We start from the raw sequence: 25,449 nt of genomic DNA, 5'->3' as shown, positions 1-25,449 counted from the left end.
GCTGCAGTAAATGGCATTCATTAAATTAATCCACTCCATTACAGAAGTATTTTGCAGAGAATACCATGACCCTAGTGCTTCTGTAACAGTAATAAGCTGAACATATCACTGTGGCACTATTAGATGTATTAGAAAGCGGTTTGAAGCATGGCTGCATGACCTGAAGCAACATCAGCAGGTCTCAGGTAGCATGTTTGAAAAAATAAACTACCTTAATTAGAGACGGGACTAAAGCAGACCCGAGATGTGAACATTCCTGTAGCTTAGCACTGCAGGAATAAAAAGCTGGATCAAGAACCTCTTTGGCTCCATTTGTAGAGCAGCACAAGCCAAAACAAAGCTTAGACCTTGAACTGGGAATGGTGAATTTTGAAATCCTTTTTCTTCACTCTTATGATCCCCTTTTAACTTCAGATCTAAACCCACCATGCTGTCTCTCCCTTTTCCCCCCGGTATCAGAAAACAGAGAATTGCATAGCTCCCCAATGCTTTTTTTTTTTTTTTTTTTTTTTTTTTTTTACAACGCCGCCATCAAAAATTTCTGGCAGGAGTTGCTTTGACTTTTAACAGCGTTCTATTTCATACCATATGTGTACATACACCGAACGATGATATACCGTGTTTGTAGCTAGGGAATGGTCTGCTTTATTAAACATCCCCCTTGCCAACAGTAAAAATGAACAGCCACAGTAAACACAGACGCAGGGAGGGAAGAATAGTCCGAGCTGTGTCGCAGCGCATTGTACCTAAGGAAGAAAACGTCAACCTCTAATTGGCTCTGAATGCAGCCCACCTACTTAGCAAAATAGGCTGCCAAAAGCAAATTGCCCCGGCGCTCTGTGCGCCGCGCTGCCTTCCCATTGAATTCAGGCAAATGGGAGGCTTTTGCCTTCATTTTCCAAACTCTCCGTGAGTTGGCAAAAAGCTGTCTTGGGGAGAGCCTCTCTGTCTAGAATAAAAACCTCCCGAGGATGCGTTGCCTCCTTTGCCTCCTCCGAGGGTGGTGCCACTCTAATTCTTTTTGAAATTTGAAGATGACTGCAGGGGAGGGAAAGGGTGTATTTGTTTTGGGAGGAGGGGATTTTTTTTTTTTTTTTTTTTTTTCTGGGAAAACACATTTTGGCCCAGGAAGAATGAGCAAAATGAAAATCTGTCTTGGAGCTCTTAAGCTACTAAGCACAACATTCAGTGCTTATATGTTGTCGTGTTGCCAGCAGTGGGTATGCAGAGGCAAAGCAGAAAAGAAGAAATTAATGTATGCCATCCTTAAAACGATTCTATTGAGAGCCAATACTTCGGTTTTACTTACAAAATTGTAATCACGGGTTTTGGCCCATTTCAGGCACAGGGATGTGGCAGGGATGCTCCTGGAACAAACTGCACTGTGGGATTTGAGTCCATGAATTCCATCGCAAATAGAAATGATTGGTCGATTGGCAGGTTTTCTTGCTGGCCGCTGAAATTTTCCTTTCTAAGCTAATAAAATTAATTGTTCAAAACTACAGTCTCCTGCGAGGTGTTAGCAGCAGATAGCTGAATTGGGAGAGAAAGGGGTTGTTGGTTCTCTTAAACGTTTCTGCTAAATACCTTATTTAGGAGGGAACTTTTTTTTTTAACCTATTTTTTGGATGAAACTATGCTTAGAAGTTTAATAAATTATAAGTTTGTCACTTCCATTTCATCATCACTAAATTCCCACCTGCTTCTTCACCTCTTGTTTTCGCCTCTACATCTGAGAATAAGATACGAGTTGTTTCTTTTTCATGGTGTCGGCTTGCCCAACTGTTGGTACACAAGGTGCATTGTTCACCTAATGATTTTAAGACGGAAAAAGAAAGGTCAAAAAGCTAAGAGTAGCCAAGTAAAGAAAACAAAGTTTTGCAAAACGCCTGTTTGGGTCGGTCTTGTTTGGCGGCAGGGGAGGGCCTGGGATGAATTCTTACTGTGACATGAAGCAAAGAGGGAAAGGGGCCTGAACAGTGGCACGTGGTGGAAGGGGAGGTGATGAGTAGGAACAGAAGACAAAATGGAGACGTGATAAGGATTGAGGAGAAAAGTTGATGGAAAGAATGATGAATACTGGGTGAGGAAACTGGGAAAGGCTGCAAGGGGGTTTCCTCCAAGCCTCACAGCCCTAGCTGCATCTGAAGGTGGCCTGTTGTTGCTCCTTCTCCCTCCACGTCCTCCTCCAAGCTAACTCAGGACCTCCTTGGCTGATCCTCCCTCAAGCCTTTCCAATCGCTGAGACCCACGCTGCTGCCAGGCCAAGGAGCCCTAAGCTGCCCCCGAGCTGGGATATGAGAACGGTGGCGGGATGGACATGGTTACCCTTTAAATGGCTCGTAAGTGAGTAAGAGAGTCAAGTTTTCTTGGCTGCTTCAGAGAGCTGGTGGTTCAAGATTAAAAAACAGTAACAGCAAGCTGTGTTTTGTACATTCCTGAAAAAGGCTCTAATTCAGTGTTATTTGATATTTCCATAGTTGTGACAACTGCATAGTTGTATTTCTTATTTAAAAAAACCCATAGTGCCTTCATGAATAGGGTTTGGCTCCCCCTCCCTGAGGAATTTAATCTTGGCCATTTTGCTAAGTGTATTAAAATCCACAGGGAAATTGTTGTTTCTTTTTCCTTCCATATGCACATTACTGACACAACATGACTTGTGTAGACTTTACCGTAACCTGTACTTTAGCTGGTCAATGTAATTTGTAACAGAAAAGCTACACATTATAATGACATAGCTTTCATAATACGTGTGCGTCGCCTCCACTCTGCTGTTTTATGGCAGTGCTACAAAATATTTTACTAGTGTCTGTGTAAATCCTATAATCTTAAAAATGAAATGGCAAAAAAAAAAAAAAAAAAAAGCGCCTCCATCTGACCAGGAAGGCAGAAGCATGTACTTCATGTAGTAGCTGAGCATGTGAGTGCCTGAGGAAGATAATGGCATGCTTGCTAAATTGTAGTGGCTTCAGTCCCAAAGAGTGGTGACAGCAGAAACACCAGTGCCCTCCCTGTTGGGGTTTAGCTGAGATGTGGGGTTTGGCTAAGTCTGCCCAAAAGCTCTGTTAGCAGAGCGGTGGGGGCATGGTGCTAAATTGGCATGTCCCTGGTTGTTTTTTCTTATCTCTCTCCAGTGAGCTCCAGCGCTCGGTTGAGCTGAGCCCAGAGTCGCGCAGGAGATCTCAAGAGAGCAGAGGATTATACCCACTCCTTGCCTTCAGTCTAAAGCTGGAGTTAAAAAACAGGCAGTACAGCCTAAAAGAAAGCTCCAGGCCTGATGCTGTGCTGAACGTAGCCATGTCTGTGCATCGGCATCCAGCTCCTGGCATGGAAACCTGGCAGATTTCATTAATGCCCTCTGCTTTAATTATACAGGGAGCCGAAGCTGGAAACCAGATCCCTCGGCAGGACAAGTCACACCGTATTACCTGCCTTCAGTGCTCAGCTTGGAGCATCCGTGTGTGTTGGAGGGGCTTATGACGTGACGCCCCGGGATTTGGGCAGTAGTTGCCTCATTTGGGAATTTCCAGTGTTCCTGCAGTGATAAATGCCCAGATGATGTTCTCTTTGGCATATACAACAGCAGGATGTTGGGCACCTAAATAGCTTTATTAGCAAAAATGTGGTTTCCTTATAGCAGCCTTCCAGTACCTGAAGGGGCCTACAGGAAATCTGGAGAGGGACTGTTTACAAGGGCATAGAGTGATAGGACAAGGGGAAATGGCTTTAAACTAAAAGAGAGTAGATTTAGATTAGATAGTAGGAAGAAATTCTTCACGATGAGGTTGGTGAGGCACTGGAACAAGTTTCCCAGAGAAGCTGTGGATGCCCCCTCCCTGGCAGTGTTCAAGGCCAGGTTGGATGGGGCTTTGGGCACCCTGGTCTAGTGGAGGGTGTCCCTGCCCATGGCAGGGGGATTGGAACTAGATAATCTTTGAGGTCCCTTCCAACCCAAACTATTCTGTGATTCTTGCAGACTCTGAGGGACATAAACTTTGAGAGGTTTTGTACGTGTTTAAAATGGCTACAGTTTCTGAGCTCTGCTCTCCCTACCTGAGGGCTTCTACTAGCTTTGGTCCTTATTCTCTCCGTCCTCAGTTCGTCAGCTGGAGAGGAGGGATTGACCTCAGACAATTTTGTCACAGTTAAACGGGTATCAAGGGTGTTTGGGTACAGTGGCAGTGGAGCAATGTAGGCAGTAAGACAGAACCCAATGGCACAGAGGAGGAAGTTGTGCAATATGCAGATACGTTTTTTGTTCATCTTTGGCTCCTACCCATACGATGTTTCTAAGTGTGTTTTTGTACTGCTGATCTTGCATGTGTGCATTTCCTAGGAGAAATCCTAACAGACCCAAGTGTAACACCCAGAGCACGTGTCTCTTGTGAGCGGTCCTGCAGGGTCCCGTGCCGCTTCCCAGGTGCAGTAGCAAGGGGCGCTCTGGTGTGACTGTCAGTGGATATGGCACTCGCTGTCATGGCATCTAGGGCTGGGTTTGGCTTTCCATTCAGCCAACGGATGACATTTCCAAAAAGAAACTTCTACAAAACAGGGAGTCTCCGGGACATAATTAAGTGGTTGTATAAGTAATGAGTGAGGGCCAGATATTATCTGCTAGCTCTACAGTCGCATCCATGGAGAGAAGAGATGAGCTTTCTTCGGGGGCAAGAGAGTTCTCTCAGCTCAATTAAATGGACGTACAGTACCAGCCTGACACTGAGCATTTGTTCCCACAGAAGCCTGTTAAAGGGAAATACAGTTAATGTTGCATACAGCCTGTGTTTAGACCTCCCGCTTGGATTATGAAAAATGTTAAAGCTAAAAAAAAAACCCTACTCATTATTTGAGTTTCGAAACCTGACTGGCTCCTGAACGCTCTCTGCAGTAGGGCGCACCTTTTCCACTGGCCGATTAGCTTCTTGTTATCTTGTTGCAAATGCCTGGCTTCACTATTCCTGTACTTTATTTTAAAAGGCTTTTGCTGTGTGCAATTGAATATACTGTAATCTTCTTATCAAATACTAAAGCTCTTTAGTGATGCCATTTTGAAATGTACTTCAGTTTTTAAATTGCAAATTCTTCTCTGGCTGGAAGGTCTCTGTTCTCAGGTTAGGTAGTGGTTGAGAATGTATATATGTGTGTGTGTGTGTGTGTGGCGGTATATAAATGCTTGAAAACATACTGTCTCCTTTTCTGATAACGTGTATTTGTGGGTTTCCGTCTAAAACACTAGAAAGGGAGGATATGGATTACAAAGCCAACAGCTGCCCTCCTGGATCATTTTGGGGTGCTTTTCCTGGGGTTTTTTGGGTGGCATTCAGAACCTCCAAAGAGACAGATAAATTCTCCCTGAACAAGAGCAAGGTTTTTCATTATTTTTGTTATTATTTAAGTGAAAGAACAAGGCTGGTCTAGTTTCAAGTACAGAACTGAAAATCTGAGCTCATATATTCTGGTCTCACATCCATCAGTAACTTGCGATGTGACTTGAAACAAAATCACTTAACCTGTGAGTCTGTTTCCCTACTTGTAAAATGGGGTTGAGAGTAAGAGGGATGCCATGAGCATTAAATATTTAATGTTTGTAAAGTGCTTTGAAGGCGCAGAGTGTCACATAAATGCTTATCATTGTATTAAAATACGAGGAACTGGATAACCTTGTGTAGGAAAATTTTGCTAGAAACTGTAAGTTTGGGAATGAAGACCAAAGCCAGACAAGAAAGGGCATCTTGCAAAATTGTGTATTAAGAATTTTCAATGAAATCCACTGGAGAGTCTGTCTGTAAAGAATTAGCAGAGGCAGTCTTTGGGACCATTGAAAATAACCTTCGGAAAATCATAGGATCCAGTAAATGGACAAAGCTGGACTTTTCTGCTAATACACTAAAAAAGAAAGGAAACTTCTAAACAGATCGCTCTGTTTAGCCTGGCCACAGTAATCAAGCATGTAATGGGGCCATTATGTGAATGCTAGGAAATAAGACATCGAGTTATAGACAGGCATTATTTCGAAGTGTATGTCTAATCCATCCTCAGTGAATGTTATTACTTACCTACAAGATCAAGGAATTGCAATGGATATGTACTTCATTCAGGAAAGCAATTGGTAGAGCACTCCATCTCTGAAGATCATTCCAAGCAGCTCATATACTTATGTCAGCTTAGAAATTATTTACAGGTGGATAGGCAAAAGTATATAATGATACAATGTATGGAGCAAAATTTTGTAAGAAACTGGGAATAAAGCACATGTCTTTGAAGCAAATAATAAAGCAAAAAGCCAGCCTTCGTAATAATGTAGGAGGTTTTCCCCATGGTGTCTTTGATAAATACGCTAGAATATTGCAGATACAGAAATATTTGCTCTGTCCTTTCCCTCGTCCCTACTACTACAGAGAATGAGTGTGTGAACTGCCTTGGGAGATTCTGGAAGAAAAAAACAATTGGTTCTTTTTTGCTGCAGGTCTCTGCTCACTGTGGTGGGTTGGCCATGGCCAGCGTCCAGACCCCCACCCAGCAACTCTCCCTGTCCTCCTCATCAGCAGGACGGGGAGATAAAATAAGATGATAAAGCTCATGGGTTAAGATAAGGACAGGGAGATCTCTTACCAAGTACCACCACAGGCAAAACGGACTCTACTCAGGGAAAATTAGTTTATTGCAAATTAAAATAGAGTTGGATGGTGAGAAACAAAGAGAAAAGTTAAAACAACTTCCCCCAGTCCCCATCTCTTCCCAGGCTCAACTTCACTCCTTTATTTCCAGCTCTTCTACCTCCCGCCTCCGCAGTGGGAGGATGGGGAATGGGGGCTGTGGTCAGTCCATAGCAGCCCCTCTCTGCTGCTCCTTCCTCCTCGTGCTTCTCCCCTGCCGCAGCATGGGTCCCTCCCAGAGGATACAGTCCTTCAGAAGCTGCTCCAAGGAGGGTCCCTCCACGAGCTGCAGTCCTTCAGATTGAGCACAGGTTGGTCCCCCATAGGCCCACAGCTCCTGCCAGCAGCCTGCTCCAGCATGGGCTCCTCTCCATGATGAGAGGACTCTGAGGTCCTCCATGGGCTGCAGTGTCGACACCTGCTTCCGCTGTGGTCCTCTCCACAGGCCATGCGTGATCCCTGCTCCGGCGCTGGAGCACCTTCTCCCCATCCTCCCTCTCTGACCTCGGTGTCGGCAGGGCTGTTTCCCACACTTTTTTCCTCATGCCTCACTGCCTGTGTGGTGTTTTTGCCCTTTCTCAGAAATGTTTCACAGAGGCACCACCAATTTGGCTGACGGGCTCAGCTGTGACCTGCTGTGGGGCCATCACGGAGCCGGCTGGAACCGGCCACGAGCAGCACAGGGCAGCCCCTGCCTCCCCCCACAGACACCACCCCGGCAGCCTCCACACTTCAGATAAACTACTAGGGAAAAAGATGTCGATGAGAAAGGTATGTTAGTTCATTGCAATAATCAATATTTTTACCTTTTTTTTTTTTTTTTGAGAGGGAACTGTTCAGGTGTTTATGGGCAAGCGTAGACATATATTATAATTTTATGTGTGACTTGCCTAGTCGCTATTCCTGTCAGACACGCAGGCTGCTGGATGAGGCGGTGGGGCTGTGCTGTTCACAGAGTCGGAGCAGAGCGATCGTAACAGCCTCCTGTGCTTTTTGGCCTTAAAAATCTATAAATTCGTAAGACTAACACAAATGATACCATGACTCATCCATACGGTAATCAAGGTGTCACAGCAAATCAAAAGTTTCCATTTCTTCTTTGAGATGGGGATTCAGAGAAAATGTTGACAGTAATTAATAGAATTGCTCATACAAGGCTGCGAAACTCCGGTGTGCCTCACAAGATACACGTCTTACCTCCAAACTATTTATGGCTCTGTCTTGGGCAGTACGTGCCTGCACCCAGAGCTGTGGAGCAGGCCATGGCTTCCCGAAACGGGCTGTGCTCTGGTGCCTCGCGTCGCACGGGGCTGCATTTTGCATTCGATGCCTTTCCCCCAGTGTTTAGACCTGTGACTTTATTCTCTCACCCACCATCATCTGTTAGGATTATTTACTGGCAGTGCAGTACCTTTGCCTGATCCTCCCATGCCCGCTTCTCCTGATGCCTGAGAATTGCTTAAAGGATGGGAATTCACAGGCTCAGCTTTTGACCACTGTTTTTGCTTTCTCAAAAAGCCTGAATTTCTGGCCAAACTGATTAGATAAGCTGCAACTACATCATTGCTGTTATGTAGGATGTATGCTTCTCTTAAGAGCTGTGAGGTTTACACGTGAGGAATAACTCTGCTCAAAGTGATAAGTGTCTGTAATACATTCATTTGTGTCTCCTTCTCTGTGAAAACAAACCCCTTAGTAAGTTTTGTAGCAGTAGTAAAATAATTTGCTTCAATGTCTCGCTATTAGATGTCACAACATACTTTTGGTTTTCCTCCTCGTGTTTGTGGAGAAATGGCAATGTGAGGAAAGATTAATCAATCAGGAAAATGATCTGTTATTTCCCTTCCCTTTTCATCTATCCAAAAAAACCTGATGGGCTGTGATGCAAAGTGTCTCTAAGCAATGCATATAATGTATGTGATTACTGCATGCTCAGCAGCCAAATGCAAACATTGCAGAGTAGAAACACAAGGTTTATCTAAAAATAAACAAAAAGGAAACAGAAATCTCTACTTCAGATTCTACACACAAGCTGTTCAAACAGTCAGATCTTAATAGTAGATTTAAACATGTCAACAGTAATGGCCTTGGGTTTTTTGCATGGTTAAAACTTGTCAGCAAATTCAGTCTTTTGAGTGATAATAACACTAAAAGGCTTACAACAGACTGTCCTTGGTGTATTGCAAAAAAAAAAAAAAAAAAAAAGGAAAAAACCTTACAGGAACAACAACTATCTGTTGACCTGGGGTCAGCGTGGGAATCTCAGGTCACTGTTGTAGGCTGAGAAGCTTCGTGAGGAAAGAGCAAAATCCATGAAATCATTGCATTGCTTAACCATGCAGCAAAAGGTCAGAAGGGAGCAGACCTCTTCAGACTTTATTTAGTAACTATGAATATTTTGCTTGTAGTTGTCACTTGGTACTGCATAGTATTTTCCCCACCCCTCTCCCTGCTCCTCCTCTGAAAAATTTCCTCCGATCTAATCTGAAAGTAATCACATGCTCATGAGCAATTTTTCCATTTTTCAGTAAACCAGACAAAATTATTCTAAAAGCAAAAGAAACCAGAAATTATTTTGCTCCACATATGTTTATTGACAGATGGGCCAGGCTGGATCCATACTGGAAGATGCAGGGATGGGACGATAGAGAATAAATATGCGATGCTTCCAAATATTAAACTATCCTCTGATGCACTCCTGTAAATTGAAGTGACTACTGTTGCTGTTAAGGTTGGCTTTACACATATTTTTTGCTGGTGTTGACATCTACTGGATAAATTTGCTACTGGCAGGAGGAATACGCTTGGTTTCAAAGAAGAGGAGAGTGCTGTTCCCCTCCTCTCAGGAAGAGCACACTGCACAGCTCTGTCTTGCAGAGTCATATACCCTCGCTGCTTCCTTTTTTGCTGTTTTCTTTTTGTTGTGTTCTGTTTCCAAAATTGTCCTGTGAACAACAATTGAATTTAAAGATAGTAAATTGCAAGCGCGTTTGGGCAACAGACTGATGAAACAGCTGCAGTCTTGCTTTCATAGACTTGAATTTTTCTGTTTTGCCCAAGGCAGTAAAGGGAAATTAGTTTATTAGTTTCACTTCGGTCACTGGTGAATATCATCCCCCTTCACAAAAATAACACTTTAATTCTGCTTGATTTGAAATAATTGACCGATCAGGAATGAGGCATGTGAAGGGAGCTACCAATACTGAATTACACTGTAGGCCTAGAAGATCAATTGTTTGGGAGGAGAGCTGAGACACCGCAGCCTTATATTACACCTGCCTGTTTATTACACTTGGCCTGAGGGGAAGGCAATGCACCATTCTGATCTGTTGCCTCGGAGAAGTACGGATGTAAAATGAATGCAAAATAAGGGAACAGCAAGTTGGGTTTTTTTACGTTAATACATTTTATATTGATATTGAGGACATTTGAGTAAACTGAGCTTCTAGTTTATAGAAGAGCATATGTGTTTTTTGTTCTTTCTATGCCAATATTCTTTGCTAAATGGAGTTTAATTTTTAGGTTTTTTTAGTTTCTCAATAATACTTGTAGTGATTGACTGGTAGCAGTAGCACAAATACTTAGTAAAATTAGTCCCACTGGAAGATTACTCAGATGCTACAGTTCTTCTTACTCCTCCTTCCTCCGCTCTTTCTGCCTGTTTTAATGATTTCATTTTAAGAAAAACGACCTGAGGCACAGCAGAGAAAAAAAAAATAAAAGTCACAAGAAAAAAACAACCGATGGACTTATGCTTTGGCAGATCCATGGAACAGAAGTCAAGCCAGATGTTTGCTATACAGGCATTTGGCATGTATATAAGAATCTCGCTACAAGACTACATATAGGGTTTTTGACAGCTTTGGTTGAACGAAAATAAATGATTGCTATTCAGGATAAAATGCAAACGTTTTGGCCAGTGCTTGCAAATCTAGGAGTTTTAAAGTTGTATTCTTAACTGGATTCTTTGTATTCTTCAATCCATATTTAAGTAGGTGCTTACCAAACATGATTTGATTTCTCCCTGTGATTTTTAAAGGTTTCGCATCACCTGATGTATCTTGGGAGGGATATGGTGAGTGGTTCATGCATTTGAGAAATGAGCTGATTCTTATTTGATCATGTTATTTCTAAAGCAGCTAATTAAAAGCTTCAGACCTCTGGCCTAGAAAAGGTAGGTTGCTGATTTACTGCATTCAGCAAACAATCTTCGTCCGACAGTTGAAAAGATAAAACATGAGTTGCTAGTGGCAATTTTAAGTGAGGGTGGTGGAAGAAGTGGTGACAGGAATAGCTTTTAAGAGAGACAGGAGCAAGCTGAGAAGCAGTTAACATTGATACTGGGTGTGGTATTAATTCATTAGGATGGTGGCACTGTCCCTCTAATTCTTGAAGCATCGCCTTTCAAAACAAAACAAAACTAGCAAGTGGATGTAAGTGATACTTATTCTATTGAACCAACTGGAAATAAAATCAATCCATTTTACAAAGCATGGTTAGGCCACACAGAAGTGATGAGCCATGACTGTAGACAGACAGATAACGTGGGGTCTGGCTAACTTGGGTGACATGCACCAGGAAGGGAACGTTTAGATTTGACAGCCCTGAATGTCTGCCGGCTGAACTAGAGGTCCAGTATTTCCAGCCCATAAAGGGATGTCTGGTACTGATGTACTGGTACTGATGGTATCAGTGCCGTGAAGCAAGCAAATACCTTGCGGAAATATGCAGAGAAACTCCTCTCTCTGGGCCCTTCACAACCTCCAGAAATGCAACAAGAATATATGTGGCTCCTTAAATGAAGAGCGAGGTAGCTTCTGAGGATATGTGGGTGGAGGTTAGGTCCTGCATTTAGGGCACCAGAAATTGGAAAAACTGTAGTTACTCTCCTCGGTGTAGGGATCTTGCATGCTCTTTGGGTATTCAGTTTCTTATTGCAGAATTGGGATAACTGCACTTTCCTACCTCAGACAACAGTGTGAAGCGAATCATATTAAAACCCTGAAGGCACTTGAATGCATGTTGATATGGACTGTGCTAGTCTAATGCTCAGTAGATTTAATGTTTCTTGTTTTTTTCTGGGGCATTTAATAAGCTCTTTTTATATACCAGATGCTTAATGACTGTCTCCATGCTGTAAGTGTACGTGTGGTCTTGATTTGGGGGAGTGATATATGTCTCCTGTTAACAAAATGTCAGAAAACTCTGTGTGGTCAGAGGGCATCAGTCCTGGAAGAGAAAATTTACTACTTGCCCTGTTGCTAGCTGAAGTTTTTTGTATGCGAACAGTGACCCAAAAATATCTTCTAAGAGGCAAATTTGAAGTATGGTTTCTTTATTATACAGTTTTGCAGCAACACAGATGATCCAGAGAACTTTTTCTGTAAAATTTGCTGCATTTAACCCTTTTCATGGCAGAGAGCTTTCTCCTCTAATAGTTTTGACTGATTGATCAGTCTTCCCCAAGGGCTGGAAAATTGAGAACGGCAGTAAATCAAAGGAAATTTCTCCTGCCTTGTCCAAGTGTAATTTGAAGACCTAGTCCCTTCCTCATCCACACCCCCCCCCCCCCCGCAAGAAACCAGCCCCAAAAGAGCCAAGATCCTGTTAATTAAATTTTGTGAGATTTAATTTGTGACATTTGGCCACACTGACAGTAGCTTATTCTACATTTCTGCTTTATTAACTATGAAGTCTTAGGCAAGATTAGGTATGTCAGGTGCTGGCAAACACTTAATGCATTTTGAGAAGATGGCCCGTTTGCCCAGAAGAATCTAGTCATGTCGCTGTCTTCCCTCCTCAACCTCTCCCCGGTGGGCACCTTTGGACCCTGGCCACCAGTTGACATTCAGCCAGCCCCAGTGCTGGGAGTGGGGGTGCCGGCCACTGGCTCTGCTGTGTGAATCTTTCTCCGCAAACCCTCCACGCACTGGCCTTTAACATAGCAGCTTTTGGCATTTGGTATTCTTTTGTTTGCTTTTCATGCTAATGAGATAATTTAATTAGGGAAGTCAGTGTTTTGGGCAGTGTTTTGCAAGCAGGAGTGTTACAGATGAACATTATGTTTTTCTCTCTCCCCATTTTTAACAAGGCTGGGTTATCAACAGTGTCGGCTGCCTAGGACCCCACAGAGACATCTGAGAAAGTTGTTATGCCTTTATGTAAAATTCTGGTGGATTTTCTTTTAGAAAACTGCTGTGCAAAAAAATTCTCATCACGTTGCTGCAGAAGGACCTTGGAAAGCCCAAGAGTTTGCAGCAAATGGCAGCTAGAATTGATTTTTGGGAATGGAGGATGGAGAGGGTTGAGTTCTGCTCTGAGCTTTTTGCGAAGTGGTTTGCAACAAGCCAAGGAGGAGAACCAGATCAAATGGGAGATCCTTCCGATAAAAGCCTGAACAGAGAGGAATGGAGTTAGGAATTTTCTCCAGATAACATCCCAAACCAGTATATTTTGACGTATTTTCTGTCAATTTATATTTGACAATAAGTGCATCTGAGGATGTGGGAGAAGGCCTTTCAAAATAGTCCAAAACACTCAGACAACGGGGGGCTTCCCCACAAGGTAGCCTCTGCACCTGATGTAAACCCCATAACTTTGTGTTTATCCAAATTTGGCATGAGCAGGGTTCAAGATGGGACTCGTCTTCATCTTCTGTTCCAAAAGTGTGAGCAGCAGGACCACAGATGCCACTGGACCTCTGTGAATTTTTGTTACCCTACCAATGCTCATGAATTGCAGGATGTGTTGGCTACTCCACTCAGGTTGTAAAGCAATTAGCATTTGAAAGCAAATGACAAAATATAGGAAATAATCATAATGAAGATAAATTTCTAAGAAGCTTAGTAATAAAACATACACATACAGATATTTTAGTAACCCCTTATTTAGGAAGATCATATTCTCCCTACTTGATGAGAAGGAAACCAGACTGGTAAGGTATGGTTTCTCTCTCATTGTGGCTGTGGGTTTTTTTTCAGTTGGATAGTCTAGTTTATCTTTTTGCTTATCTAAAGAGAAGATTTCCATGTCCATCTTAAGAACTCAGAAATAATAAGCGTACACACTTTTCTACAATATTTTGAGACAGAGAAGCAGAAGTCTAATTTGTGCTTTTTCCATAGTGAACGCTATCCTGAGAAGACACTGTTGTGTTGCTGCTCTTTTTTTTTTTTTTAATATGTCCCAAAGCTTTGCCTCCTCCAGCATATATTTGGAAAATTAAATCCTATATAATCTCTTAAATCTACTGCTCCTTTATCACTTACAGGGTTAGGATTTGGACTTTTTTTTCTTTTTTTTTTTTTTTTCTTTTTTTGAAGATCTGATTGTAGCAAAGCAGCTCAAGTCTCTCTGCCTTGTCGTGGATTTTACAAGAGCTTTACAACTGTTTACAAGACTAAATCAGGGGTTTACAAAAGTAGACCTTGCTTGATAATAAAGTTGTTTCCTTGCCCCTCAAATATTTCTGGGTCTTATCTTTCTACACAGCTGCTTGTAGTTCAGCTTTGCAGAATCTCTTGATTGGATTCCTACTGCCATCGTCTAACAAAGAAGTCTTTCAGTGAAGTCACCCAAATGGAAAAAAAGAAGTTAAATAAAAATTGTGAAAATGGATTAGTCAGATCCATGTAGGCTTATAACAGTGATTCCATATGTGTCTAAGAAAGTCTTTGTAGGTTATAAATAATGTTGAGCTCAAATAAAACATTTTGCTTGTCACACTTCTGAAGTAAAGAACAGCTCCTGAAGTTGCCAGATCTACTGGCACCCTACTTTATTTGTAAGATTTTCTTAAAGACACGTTTACATGTGTGTAGTACGTGTGCATGTATGACCTTACTATTGAGTTATGTCCAGAATTTTTGGTAATATTGATATATTTCAATGTGATTTTGGTGCCATATGCATAAATTATGTCTTCAGTCCTGTGCCTCAGGAAGAGGTGGTTATGTCGGTATGCTCTGATAAAACTGCATCCAGTAACATTTTCCCTGCAGTGTATATCTGAAATCATTCACGCTTAGGTACTTAGACATCTTCTTTATCAGTTACAGTTCTCCGTGCTAGATCTGATTACAGCAAATCTCTCTCTTCTTCATCTTTTTTTTTGTGTGGATCTCATAAAAGACTTAGGCTTTACATGCACTTAACTGCTTTTGAAGCTCTCTAATAGGGTACTTTATCTGTGCTTCTGTTCATCCAGTCTAAAAACATGTAAGGCTATTTAGCTGCTTATTTTAATGTTACAGACTCTTTCTTTCTTTCTTCTTTTCTTCCATTTCCCTAATGACTGTGTATCCACTTCCGTTGCTCCGTCTCCCAACCTCTCTTGCCTATCATATTTCTCTAATGTTATTATTTAAAAGGTAAATATAGAAACAAATGCTTACCCAGGAAAAATTTAAATTAAAAGGTTGACCTTTATTTTTGAAGTCACTTAATGAAGTTGACTAATAGTCTAAGAAACCTGATTCTCTAGCTTCAGACTGGCTGAAAGCCTGTTTTTCCTTATATTTATATCTGTGAGGACAGGCGTTTTAAGGAGACCTTGACTAGATAAGTGTGGAGGGCAGGGAAAAAGCTGCTCTAAGGCTCAAGCCGGACTGTCATTTAGAGGAACATGAATAGGAAACACTTTTTCTGCAGAACAGTGAGTGTTTTGGGCTTGGGGGAAGAAGGGCTGTGTTTAAATGTATTGAGCATAAGATGAAATGTTAATCACTTAAGTTTAATAAATCTGCAGCGATGATCTGTTTGAACCTGGTAAGAGACCTGTAGTTAGCACGCTGCTGTCTCAAATGCCTCTGGTCTTTTTCTTGCGTCTGTTGTATGCGTGTGGAAGCTGCGGAAGCAAGGAACAAATGAGCTTGCGTAAGAGATGTGAAAAATGGGTACCAGGAGGAAGGTGGTTTTAAACAAAGAAAGTAGGATGATTTCCAAATGGCCAACGTGGTTTGGGTAAATTTGAAGGCTGGATGTAGTCATCTGTGTAGGTGCCCCACATTTTAGTCCTGAAGATGCTCCTGTTTTGCAGAAAACTTTCTCAAATTTTATTGTTGAGGAAGCTGTTTATATGAGACATTTCTAAAACTCCTGGTCATAGAAAAAGTTATTTTCTCTAGCAGGGGTGCTCTCACAGTTTACTTTCCCTCAAGAGTGATTGATTTAAAGCCATTTCTTATTATAGTCTTTCTTACTATACTTGTTGCATTGCGTATTTTGGCCTTGGAGGACTAGGAGAGGTGCCTGTCACATTCCTCAGAAGGGCATTCAGTGTTGTTTCATCACTCTGTTACTTTTCCCTGTTCTATCCTCCCAAGCCCATCTTGCTGTGAAAGTAAATTTTGGAGGAAAAGGGTTGGGTGCATGTATAATCCTCATGCCTGGCTCCAGAGTACTTTGCATAACCCTTCTCTGAAACCAGGAGGGCTATCTATGTTTTGGCATGATTTTTGCAACGCATACACAGTGATGCAGTCTTTGGGGACTGAGATAGGCATTGTGTTTGCTTTGCCATATCACTAAATCTCGTTTCAGATTTGTCATGGGATTTTTATACTCCTCTGGTTGCTCGATTTCTCTTCTTTAGCTTATAGCCTTTTCCACAGCTCTCCCTTAATACCAATTTGATCTCCTTTTTGCTTTGAATTTATCAGTTCATCCAGTAACAGCTGTAGGTTTCTCTCTCTCCTCTTCTCTCTCTTTAGTAGGGTGGGGTTTTTTTCCCTCTAAGAGAGTTCTTGTTCCTTTTGGCTGCACAATAAAATCCTTTGATTCTATGTGACAAACAGGAACACACGTTTCCTTTCTACTCGAGATTAAAGACACCCGGCTACTCCAGTGATTAGGTCTTGAGTAGAGAGTGGGGGAAGGCCTGTCTCATTGACTTTACCACCTTCACAAGATAGTATGTCAGCTGAATTGGCTGTACAGAGTGATTTTCAGCAGTAACAGCATGCAGTGTGTCTCCTCATGGACTTCTATTCTGAGATACGCAAATCATACGTTCTATTGCCGGCTATGTCTACATGTCTGCAGTTTTATGGCTCTGATGTAGGGGAGATGTATCTCAGATAGCTTTAAGCTTATCTGCTCAAGAGCTGCCTTCTAGACGTGGCAGCGGGGAGCTTTGTGCTAGCTGAAAAATTAGCCCCAAAACTGAGGTTGATAGATCTAAAATTAGCCAAGGCTTAGCTGGGGCGGTAACTTAAGTGCAGCCAGCACTGGGAGTTCCCCAAGTCTGAAAAACAAGGTAAAAGCCTTCTTTCTCTTCCTTAGTGCTGTTTAGAGGGATGTAAAGCTATTTAAGAGAAAAATGCATGCATATGAATGTTGAGGAAAACTTCCCTTTAAAAGGGAAAACATAAGAATTCATTGTAGCTATTGAAACTGGTATTTGTAAATATTAGGTAGTGGTCTTTCTCCTTCCTCCTGTCTCCTCAGCAGAAAGGGTGGGTTGTTTTTTTTTTTTTTTGTTTATTCTTAAATATCTAAAAGAATACATATCTGAAAAATTTTAGCCTAAAATTGGTATTTTGGAACTGGTAATGGCTGGGTTAGGATGAAAATGCTCGTACATCTTTGATTACAGTGGCTGCTGTCCTCCTTGCTGTTTGTGTGTGGTTTCCAGTGGCCTCCGTCACTGCCGTTTCTCAAGATAGTTTATGCTGCCCTGTGTCATGTTCTGTGCAGAGGAATGTGATGATTATGCTTGGCTCGGGACACACGTTGTTAGAGAAGTTTTTCTTATGAGTATAAAATATGTTTAAAGCATTACTATTATGATTATGATCCTTGACAAAAATAGCCTAGACAAAGCATAAACTATGGATCCAAAAATATATTTAAAAATTAGCTAGCCTGTTCACAAACCATTTCTTACCTCACCCAGCAGCTATTTATGAGAACATTTTATATTGTTTCTAATTTTAAACAATAGCAAGAACTAGCAGTTGAATACTCATTTATTAGATAGTTATCCCCTCTGGTTTTTCTGCACATCTTGTTGCTGTCAAATATCTCTGTACCCAGCCAAAAACGACATGTTGAAACAAGCAGTGTATATTTAATGCAATGCGTAGAAAAAAACCCGTGACGTTCAACCCTGGCTTTTATTTTTTATTGGAAATATCATGAAATACAATAGCTGGACAAAGAAGTGAATTTGCTCATGAAGAGGGTGGTGGGTTTTAAGTAAACTTCTTAACGTGTGGCTTAGTCACAGGCTTTTTTCCTGCTTGTTGTTGACGTAATTGCCTGTCAGTCTCATCTGATAGTAGAATTGCTGGGGGCATGGTGTCTTGGATCGTGTGGCAAAAACTGCTAGCTATTGACTTATGTGCATGTGTGCCTCTGCTCTCTGCTGAATTAAATGTCAGATATACTCAAGTGTGTGGGTGGGTGGGGGATATGTGATTTGCTTCTCTCTAGTTGCCTTGTCAAGGAGTACACTAATACAGCTAATGGAGATCCTTGAGCTCGGAAGAAGAAGGGCATTCAATTGACAGCCACCATCCAAGCAGACAAAAAAGATCGCTTCATACAGTGGTGGAGACCATGTGGATTTAAAAAAAACCCACAACCCCCCCCCCACCTTTTCCAAAGGCAAGGAATAATAAAGGATATTTTGAAATTGTAGGTTGCAGTTTACAGTCTCCCTTTTTGCCTGGCTTTGCAAAAGCTTTGTAACATAAAAGGAAGGGGGTTCGTACCTATGGAATTTCTAACCTTTAGAGATGCTATCTTTAGGTACTGATTTTATTCTGAGATGGTTGCCACTAGAGGAAAAACTTGCTTTCTTCACCTCTATTACAACAAAAGTTTCTGGGTTTAGTACAGCATCTTTCACAGCCCTTGTGTCTCTGGTCTTTGCTGTGTTCACTGTAGAGCTGTCATTTCCACATAGTCCTCTGGAAAATGTGAAATAAGCTTTCTGAATGAAAGTATCAGATGGCCACAAAAATACAAGAAAGAAGAATCTAACTAAATGTCAGTGAATCCTCAACCCTCAAGTCATCAAGTCAAATCTTGCATCAAATCCTACCAGAGAAAAAACAGGTGGTTCTGTTGGATTAAGAGGAATGTTAATTTTGTGGTCAGCGTCTAGAACGCTCCGATGTGGTCCCCAATATACGCTCGTGCTGGAGGTGCTCATGCCTGCAGAGGTGCAACATAACCAACACAAATGCAGCCTTTTGTAGAAGATGATGACTGAGAGAGGGATTTGGGGGGGATTTTTATACACATTTATATTACTGACTTTTTAACTGAGGAAGGATTTTCTTCATCTCAAGCTAGTAGCTCTCTGGTGAACCAGGTGAACCTTTAATTATTTAGTCATACTAGTCAGATTTGTTTGCCTTTTTTTTTTTTTTTTTAAATTTCTACCAGGTGAATAACCATTGTTGATAGGCACACTGTTTTATACCACTTCTGAGTAATACCTCTCTTAAGTAGTTTCTTTTCTTTAAGTTCCTGAGAGAGTTTACTTCCAGCTCCCTCCTCAGCCATCATAAGCAGATGTTTTTACTGTCCATTTTTCTATCTAAGAATTTGTGAAGCAAAATTGCTTCAACTGACCTGATGTTATTATTACAAAGAACTTACTGGATCGTGTGATGCAAATAAAATAAATCAGATGCTGCAGTGACCTAGATACTCATTATTTATTTATGGAAATAAATATATTTAGCATTTATTTATACTGTTCTTCAATTCCAAATGCTGTAAACTTTCACTTACTCTGAACTCTGCTGGGAAAATGGCGTTATTGCTAGCATTCTGCAGGTTAGGAGACCTTGTCAGGAAGACTTAAGTAACTGCTCTAGGCTATGTAACATATAATTATCAGAACTAGGATTAGATGTTGGGAGTCTCAACTCCCAGTGTTGTGTTCAGACATCTTGCTCCTGGCAGATAAAATCAATGGATAGCAAAGACTGAGGAGGTAAGTAATGATAAAGACAGGATGGTCACACAAAGCCATTTGGTCATTTGATCATCTTGGGAATATTAAGTGTTTTAAGTCTAGCCGGAAGCATGGGAGGAGACAGGACATGTTGGCCTGCCCTGGAGAGTAGCCGCTCTGGGGAGAGCTCAGGAGTCAGGCGGGTGAAGCATTCCCATAGGAGCTTCTAGTGAGGAGGTCTAGCAAAAAGGAGGGGAGTGGACTATATAAAGCAATATTTGGCTTAAAAAATAGAGAAGTCATGGATAGATTTAGCAGGTAGATTTTTATCCTTCTGATCTTTAGGATTAATACTTGGTCACACATCAGGTGCAGAAAGGAGCCACAGAAATTATCTGCAGACTGCTGAGAAAACTGCAAGACTGAGCTGTTGGAAACATTTTCCTGCTATTTGAATGATGATTTTCTTCTAACTGAGCTTTTCCTGATTTGCATGCTGTTGCTTGTTATTCTACTGGAGAGTTTGGGCACAGAGTTTCCTCAGGTGTGAGGGACTGGTCTGTCCCATTGCATGCTTGTAGTTGTCCAGACTGTCTCATTTGTGTTGTAGATTAACATTTACTACGACACCCCTCTCTTCGTCCTGAAGTTTAGCTGGGAAAAGGGGAGAAGCAGTGCTCTCCTAAAGCAGAGGAGGCATGTCAGGGACTTGCCCTGGTGATTATAGAGTACAGTTGCTGCTGGGATCGTGTTCCTAACACCTCTTTGGTTTTATTCTTTCAGGCAAGCTCTCGATTTCCCTTTGAGAAGAAGCTGCCCTCCATCGAGATGTCACGGCACCACAGCCGGTTTGAAAGAGATTATCGGGCTGGGTGGGATCGCCGGGATTGGAGCTCCAACGGCAATCACGTCAGCAGCACCAACTGCAGCAGCGTCGCAAGCACCAACAGCAACAACCGCCCCGGGCTGCTGCCCCTGCCCATCGTCCCTTCCCGGCTCCCCACTCCGGCCACCGCCACTTGCACCACCGTCAACAGCGATGTGATCACAAGTCTGGTGGCCAACTCATCTCCAGCTTCAACTACCAAAGTAAGAATTTACCTTTTTTTTTTTTCTAGGGTTGATGTGTTGAGGGGATATTAGAGATGGAGTGTCATCGGTCCCTTTGCAAAATCTGTGTTCATGGTATAGCCAAGAGGAGGAAAAAAATTTTCTACAGGCAGTCTGTGTTTTTTTATTCTTTTGTGTGGTGTGGATACACTAGAGTAGGTCGTTCTTACTCCAAGACTGAGGGTTCCTGTGCTCCTGAGAGGCCCAAGACTGAGCAGAGCAAATGCTTCTTTCCTTTCAGCACTGCCTACATTTGGGCTTTCTGTTGCTTTCCCGGGAACATGGGAACTTTTCCCACTTTTGCTTTTGGGAACGCTCTTCTTGTCTGTTGACCAAGGCAGAGCTGTGGTTGACAACAAGTGGATGTGGTTTTCATCCAGAGGGAGTAGAAAGTGACCAAAGAGCATAATTTTGGCTGAATGGTCATTTTTTTTTCTCTTTAGGTGGTATTTTCCTTTAAGGTTTTCAAAGCCTCATTCTTAGTGCAGATTGGAGTGTAACCGTGGGACTGCTATAACCAGGCTCTCTCATTTGTGCAGAAATGCACACTAAGGAGTAAGAAAATGTTAAGTGGCAAAGAATTGAAATCACTAGTAAACCATTGGGCTTTTTTGTTCTAATATGTAATTGGAGGGAAGAAGGTGACTTTTTTTTTTATTTTTAATATTTAGTTCTTTAAAATCTGCAAAGTACAAGTTGTTATTCCAGTAGAAAGTTGGGGTTTCCTTCTGCATGCAAATTCAGGTAGAACAGCTGGGGAACAGAAAACCCTGGCAAATTGTAAAGGTGACCACAGCATTAGCAAAGTGAGCCAGAAGCACTGCTGGTTTTCTTTTTATGATATTTAACATTTTCTTTCAACTTGGTTTCATTTTAATAACTGCAAGTGCCAAATAGAGCAGATGCAGACAGGGGGAAAGGAGACAATAAAGTTATTTAAAGTAAGCCAAGAGCACACTGAAATTTTACTGCAGTACCATTATTATATTGATTTTTTTTCACACTGTAGAGAAACAAGGTCAATGCTGCAGAAGGAAACATTAGGCCGAAGTTTACAGTGTGATTGGTTTTAAAAATTTTCCATGGCATCTTCAAATTATTTTCATTTGAAAGAAGCCAATCGGATTCTGATCAAAACATATTTAGAGTTCTCCAGATGCTATCCACAGATAGATGCATTTCAATCATGCTTTGTCTGGAGAAGATTGAGGCAATTTTGGAGCCAAAGCAGTCATTTCATTTATCATGACCTTTGTTCCTGGGTCTACTTAGAGTCTAACGATTGTCTGGAGCTGATCAGCCCTTCTCCCAGATGTTCAAAACCATTTTGAAGCATAGCAGTGCCAGTAAACCTTGTGTTTATTGGGGGAGAGGAGGCAGGAACAGCAAGTTAAATGCCTTTTGATCATATGTTCAATGTGAACTGTCTTCTAAATTACCTTATTAGACAATTTTCTGATGACTTTCATTAGTAAGAATGTTTTGGCATGAATAGATCAAAAGCAATAAATAGACAAGAATGGAGGTAACATGGGACACTTTTTACTCTGAGAACTGTTAATCAGCTGTGTAATCTCCCATAAAATAAATGTGTAAAAATGCATAGTCTTTGCCCCAGCCTCTTCCTCTGAGAATCAGCTGAACAGCTCTAAAAATTCAAAATTGCATGTACTAAAGAGGAAAAACTTTGAAAGAGAAGTGAGGTAGGTAGGGTGAACAGAGATGTAAGGGTATGGTGCCTAGCAAGCTTCCAACTAATGATGTGGAACGATGTCAGAAAAAAACATCAGGTGCTCATACATACTCATGTTCACCCTGCCTGACTCTGTCTCTCCTTCACACACACAGATTTACACTTCTGGTTAGCAATGTAACCAGCCAGTGCCTTTCCCTTGTAGAATCCAGCTAATGGTTAGGCATAAAAAATTAAATCTGTATAATGAGGAAATCACAAGTCAGAAGAATAACGCGGTTGCTTGGTTTATTTTAAAACACAGGAATGTGCCGAGTTGCTGTAGAGAGGTCACAGTCTACCCTCTGCAGCCCTTCTGTGAGCATGTTTATGGGGTACCAGCCCATGGCGGGGCAGGTGTCATCTTAAGCTGAATCTCTTAGTTCTGTTTGGTGGTCGGGAGCAGGATATTTGATTGCTTAGCTGCTCTTCTGCAGTCTGAACCTTCCCCAGCATTATGGCAGATGTAATTAAAGTCAGAGGCAAGGGAGTGCCCCACACAAGAGGTGACATGGTGAATAAAGGAAGTAATCATGGTGTTACGGAACAAGAAGATGGAACCTGGTTCTCCTTGTATGGTAGTCCAAGGATATGGGTACAGCCAGCAATGTTCCTCCAGGCTGTGGACAGAGGGGACTCTCTGTGTCATCCAGTTACCAGTTTTGACTTTAGCTTATATTCCTGAGCTGATTTGAAGATCTCAAAGCATAGAGGCCAACTGTCCACCTCCCTTCGTTTGTGTTCCTACTAATGAATTATCCTCCCAGTTAAAAGTTTGTATCATTTTTTTTTTATAAACCATTTAGTCTGTCTTCAAACTTTCATTCCTTGATTCCTCTAGTTTCCTGCTGTTTACCAGTTTTAATAGCCTCCAGATAACTGTGTATCTTTTGCATCCCTCCATTCTTCTTTTGCTTTTGAAAATACAGGTACCAAAGCCATACGCATCCTTCCAGCATCAGACTCACCATTCCCTTGCATGGTGATAGGACTGCTCCCTTCCTCTGTTCCCTTGTCTGCACAGCTCACAATTGCTCCAGACTTTTTTCCCAAAGTGCTAAGTCAATAGTTTTTAAAAAACGTATACATGCCATTGTCCTCCATTACATGTTATCAAGCAGAGTCATAATCTTGTCAAAGACTGAAATGAAGTCTGTTTGACAAGATCTGTCTTCTGGATACCTGTGTTGGCAGATATTGGTCACATTCCTGTCCTTCAGCTCCAAATTAACTGAATCCTAAAATGACAAATTCAAAATGGAGAAAAAAACTTCTTTTCTCTCTAACATGTAACTGGACTGTGAAACTTGCTGTGTTGGTGATGGAGTTGGTCAGGGAATTCATAGATAAATGGTTTTAAGGACCGCTAGACTATCAAATCTAGCTGAACCATTTGGTCTTTAAATTATTATGTAAATGTATGTAAGATTAAAGACTTCACCCCGAGTTATGTGCTATGAACGGAAAAAGCATTGGAAGGGAGAGAAAAAAATTGATCAAATTAACTGTTGGAGAGAAGTGAAACCATCTTCATAGGGAAGCTTAAGATATATAACACCAACTATGAGGGGGTTGGGTTTGGTCTGTGTTTTCATGCTTCTGGAGGAGCTTTTTACATCTTTCTGTGGAGGGCTTTAGAAGGATTTTATTACTAATTATTAATGCATAGGAGAACTTTAGAACTAATTATACTTTGCAGACCTTTGAAATTTATTCTCAAAGCGTACCTGTAACCTTCTTACCACAGATGCTTTGGTACAAATCACACTTAGTGGATCTGCCACATTTAAGTGGTTATGGATGTTTGGTCTGAGTTATTTAAACAAAAAACCTGTATTTTCCTAAGCTTTATTTTTTGCTGAACAAAATGACGATTCTTTGCACTGCTGTAACCCATTTCATCAAATGCTGCCAGAAGACATCAGAAAACCAATTTAAACCTCAGCAACCTGTAAGAAATAGTTTAATTTTGCACTCCCAGTACACCAACAGGGAAACTGAGGCACACAGAGGTAGTGATTATTGTTTTTTCTGCTCATTCTGTGGCACTGTGAGCAAAGTTCCAGCTCTTATACTCAATTTGTCTTTTTCTTCCCTGGTGCTTTATTCAAAGTGTTGGGTCACAGAGCAGCACCCTGAGTCAGCGCGGTTTAAAGGGATGAGTCCTTCGCTGGAGATACTTCCTCAACCCTTTGAATGCCTGAAGTAGTAGGAGAGCACAATTCCTGCCATTAAACTGCTGCCTTTGGATCAATTTGTCACACTCTGAGCCCAGTCATGTGTGATGATTGAGCTCAGGTTTGGGTTTGTCTGTGTACGGTGGGGTTTTGGGTTTTTTTCCTGCAGTGAGGTTATTTGTTGGTAGAAGGAAGCTATCAAAAAAATCCATGTAAGACTGCAGCACTGCTTAAGATATTGGCAACAAAACAGTCTAAAATTCATTTAAGGATGCTGCACACCATTCCAGCTATGTTTTCTGTTCATCTCAGCAGCACCTTCATTCTTTGTTGCTTTTCTGAATTACTTTGTGAGTTGCTTGTACAATTTTCTCCATCAAAGCTCCTGTATCACAGCTTCAATTTAGAAGTGTTGTCATGGGCTGTAATTTGAAATTTTATTACCAAGAGATTTTTTGGTTATAGAACATTTACTTTTATCATCTCTATATTATTTTTAAATGCCTGAAAAGATTGATACATCAACAGAATCTGTACAACACCAGACGAGATCTAATTTTTTTTTCAACCTTAATTTTAAAAACCCTTTGCTTGGAACATAAATTGATTCTTAAGCCCCCACACATTTAATGATTTGTTATTCTCAAGGTTAAACCTATGACAAATTTTATAAAAATGCCAGTCCGGAGTTTTGATAAGATTTTCTCTAGTTGAGCTCAGGGATAACTGTATAGTTAACTGTATAAGTCTTTAAATAGCATAACTGAGATGTGATCCTGGCCTCCTGTACTTACAGTACTCCCGTAGCATTTGTGACTTGTGTGTTGTTTCTGCTGTAGTTTTGATCCCACTGTGGTTAGCCAC

The 25,449-nt window shown here is 41.4% G+C and overlaps 1 protein-coding gene across 7 annotated transcripts in view; it reads left to right on the top strand.

Moving 5' to 3' along the window:
* Window positions 1–25,449, top strand: part of KLHL29 (kelch like family member 29) — a 412,753-nt gene that overhangs the window by 138,300 nt on the left and 249,004 nt on the right. For 4 of the 7 annotated variants that reach the window (XM_075750512.1, XM_075750509.1, XM_075750514.1 and 1 more), the window contains one exon: window positions 20,350–20,655. In XM_075750512.1, coding sequence (XP_075606627.1) covers window positions 20,395–20,655 — 261 coding nt within the window. In that variant the 5' untranslated portion in view covers window positions 20,350–20,394. Of the gene's footprint in view, window positions 1–7,238; window positions 7,428–20,349; window positions 20,656–25,449 lie in introns of all 7 variants that reach the window. The other 3 variants (XM_075750508.1, XM_075750511.1, XM_075750513.1) reach the window with 1 other exon arrangement.

Source organism: Balearica regulorum, chromosome 3 (assembly GCF_011004875.1).
Source record: "Balearica regulorum gibbericeps isolate bBalReg1 chromosome 3, bBalReg1.pri, whole genome shotgun sequence".
In the NCBI taxonomy this organism is placed as follows: domain Eukaryota; kingdom Metazoa; phylum Chordata; class Aves; order Gruiformes; family Gruidae; genus Balearica; species Balearica regulorum.
This window is presented reverse-complemented; position numbering and strand designations above follow the sequence as displayed.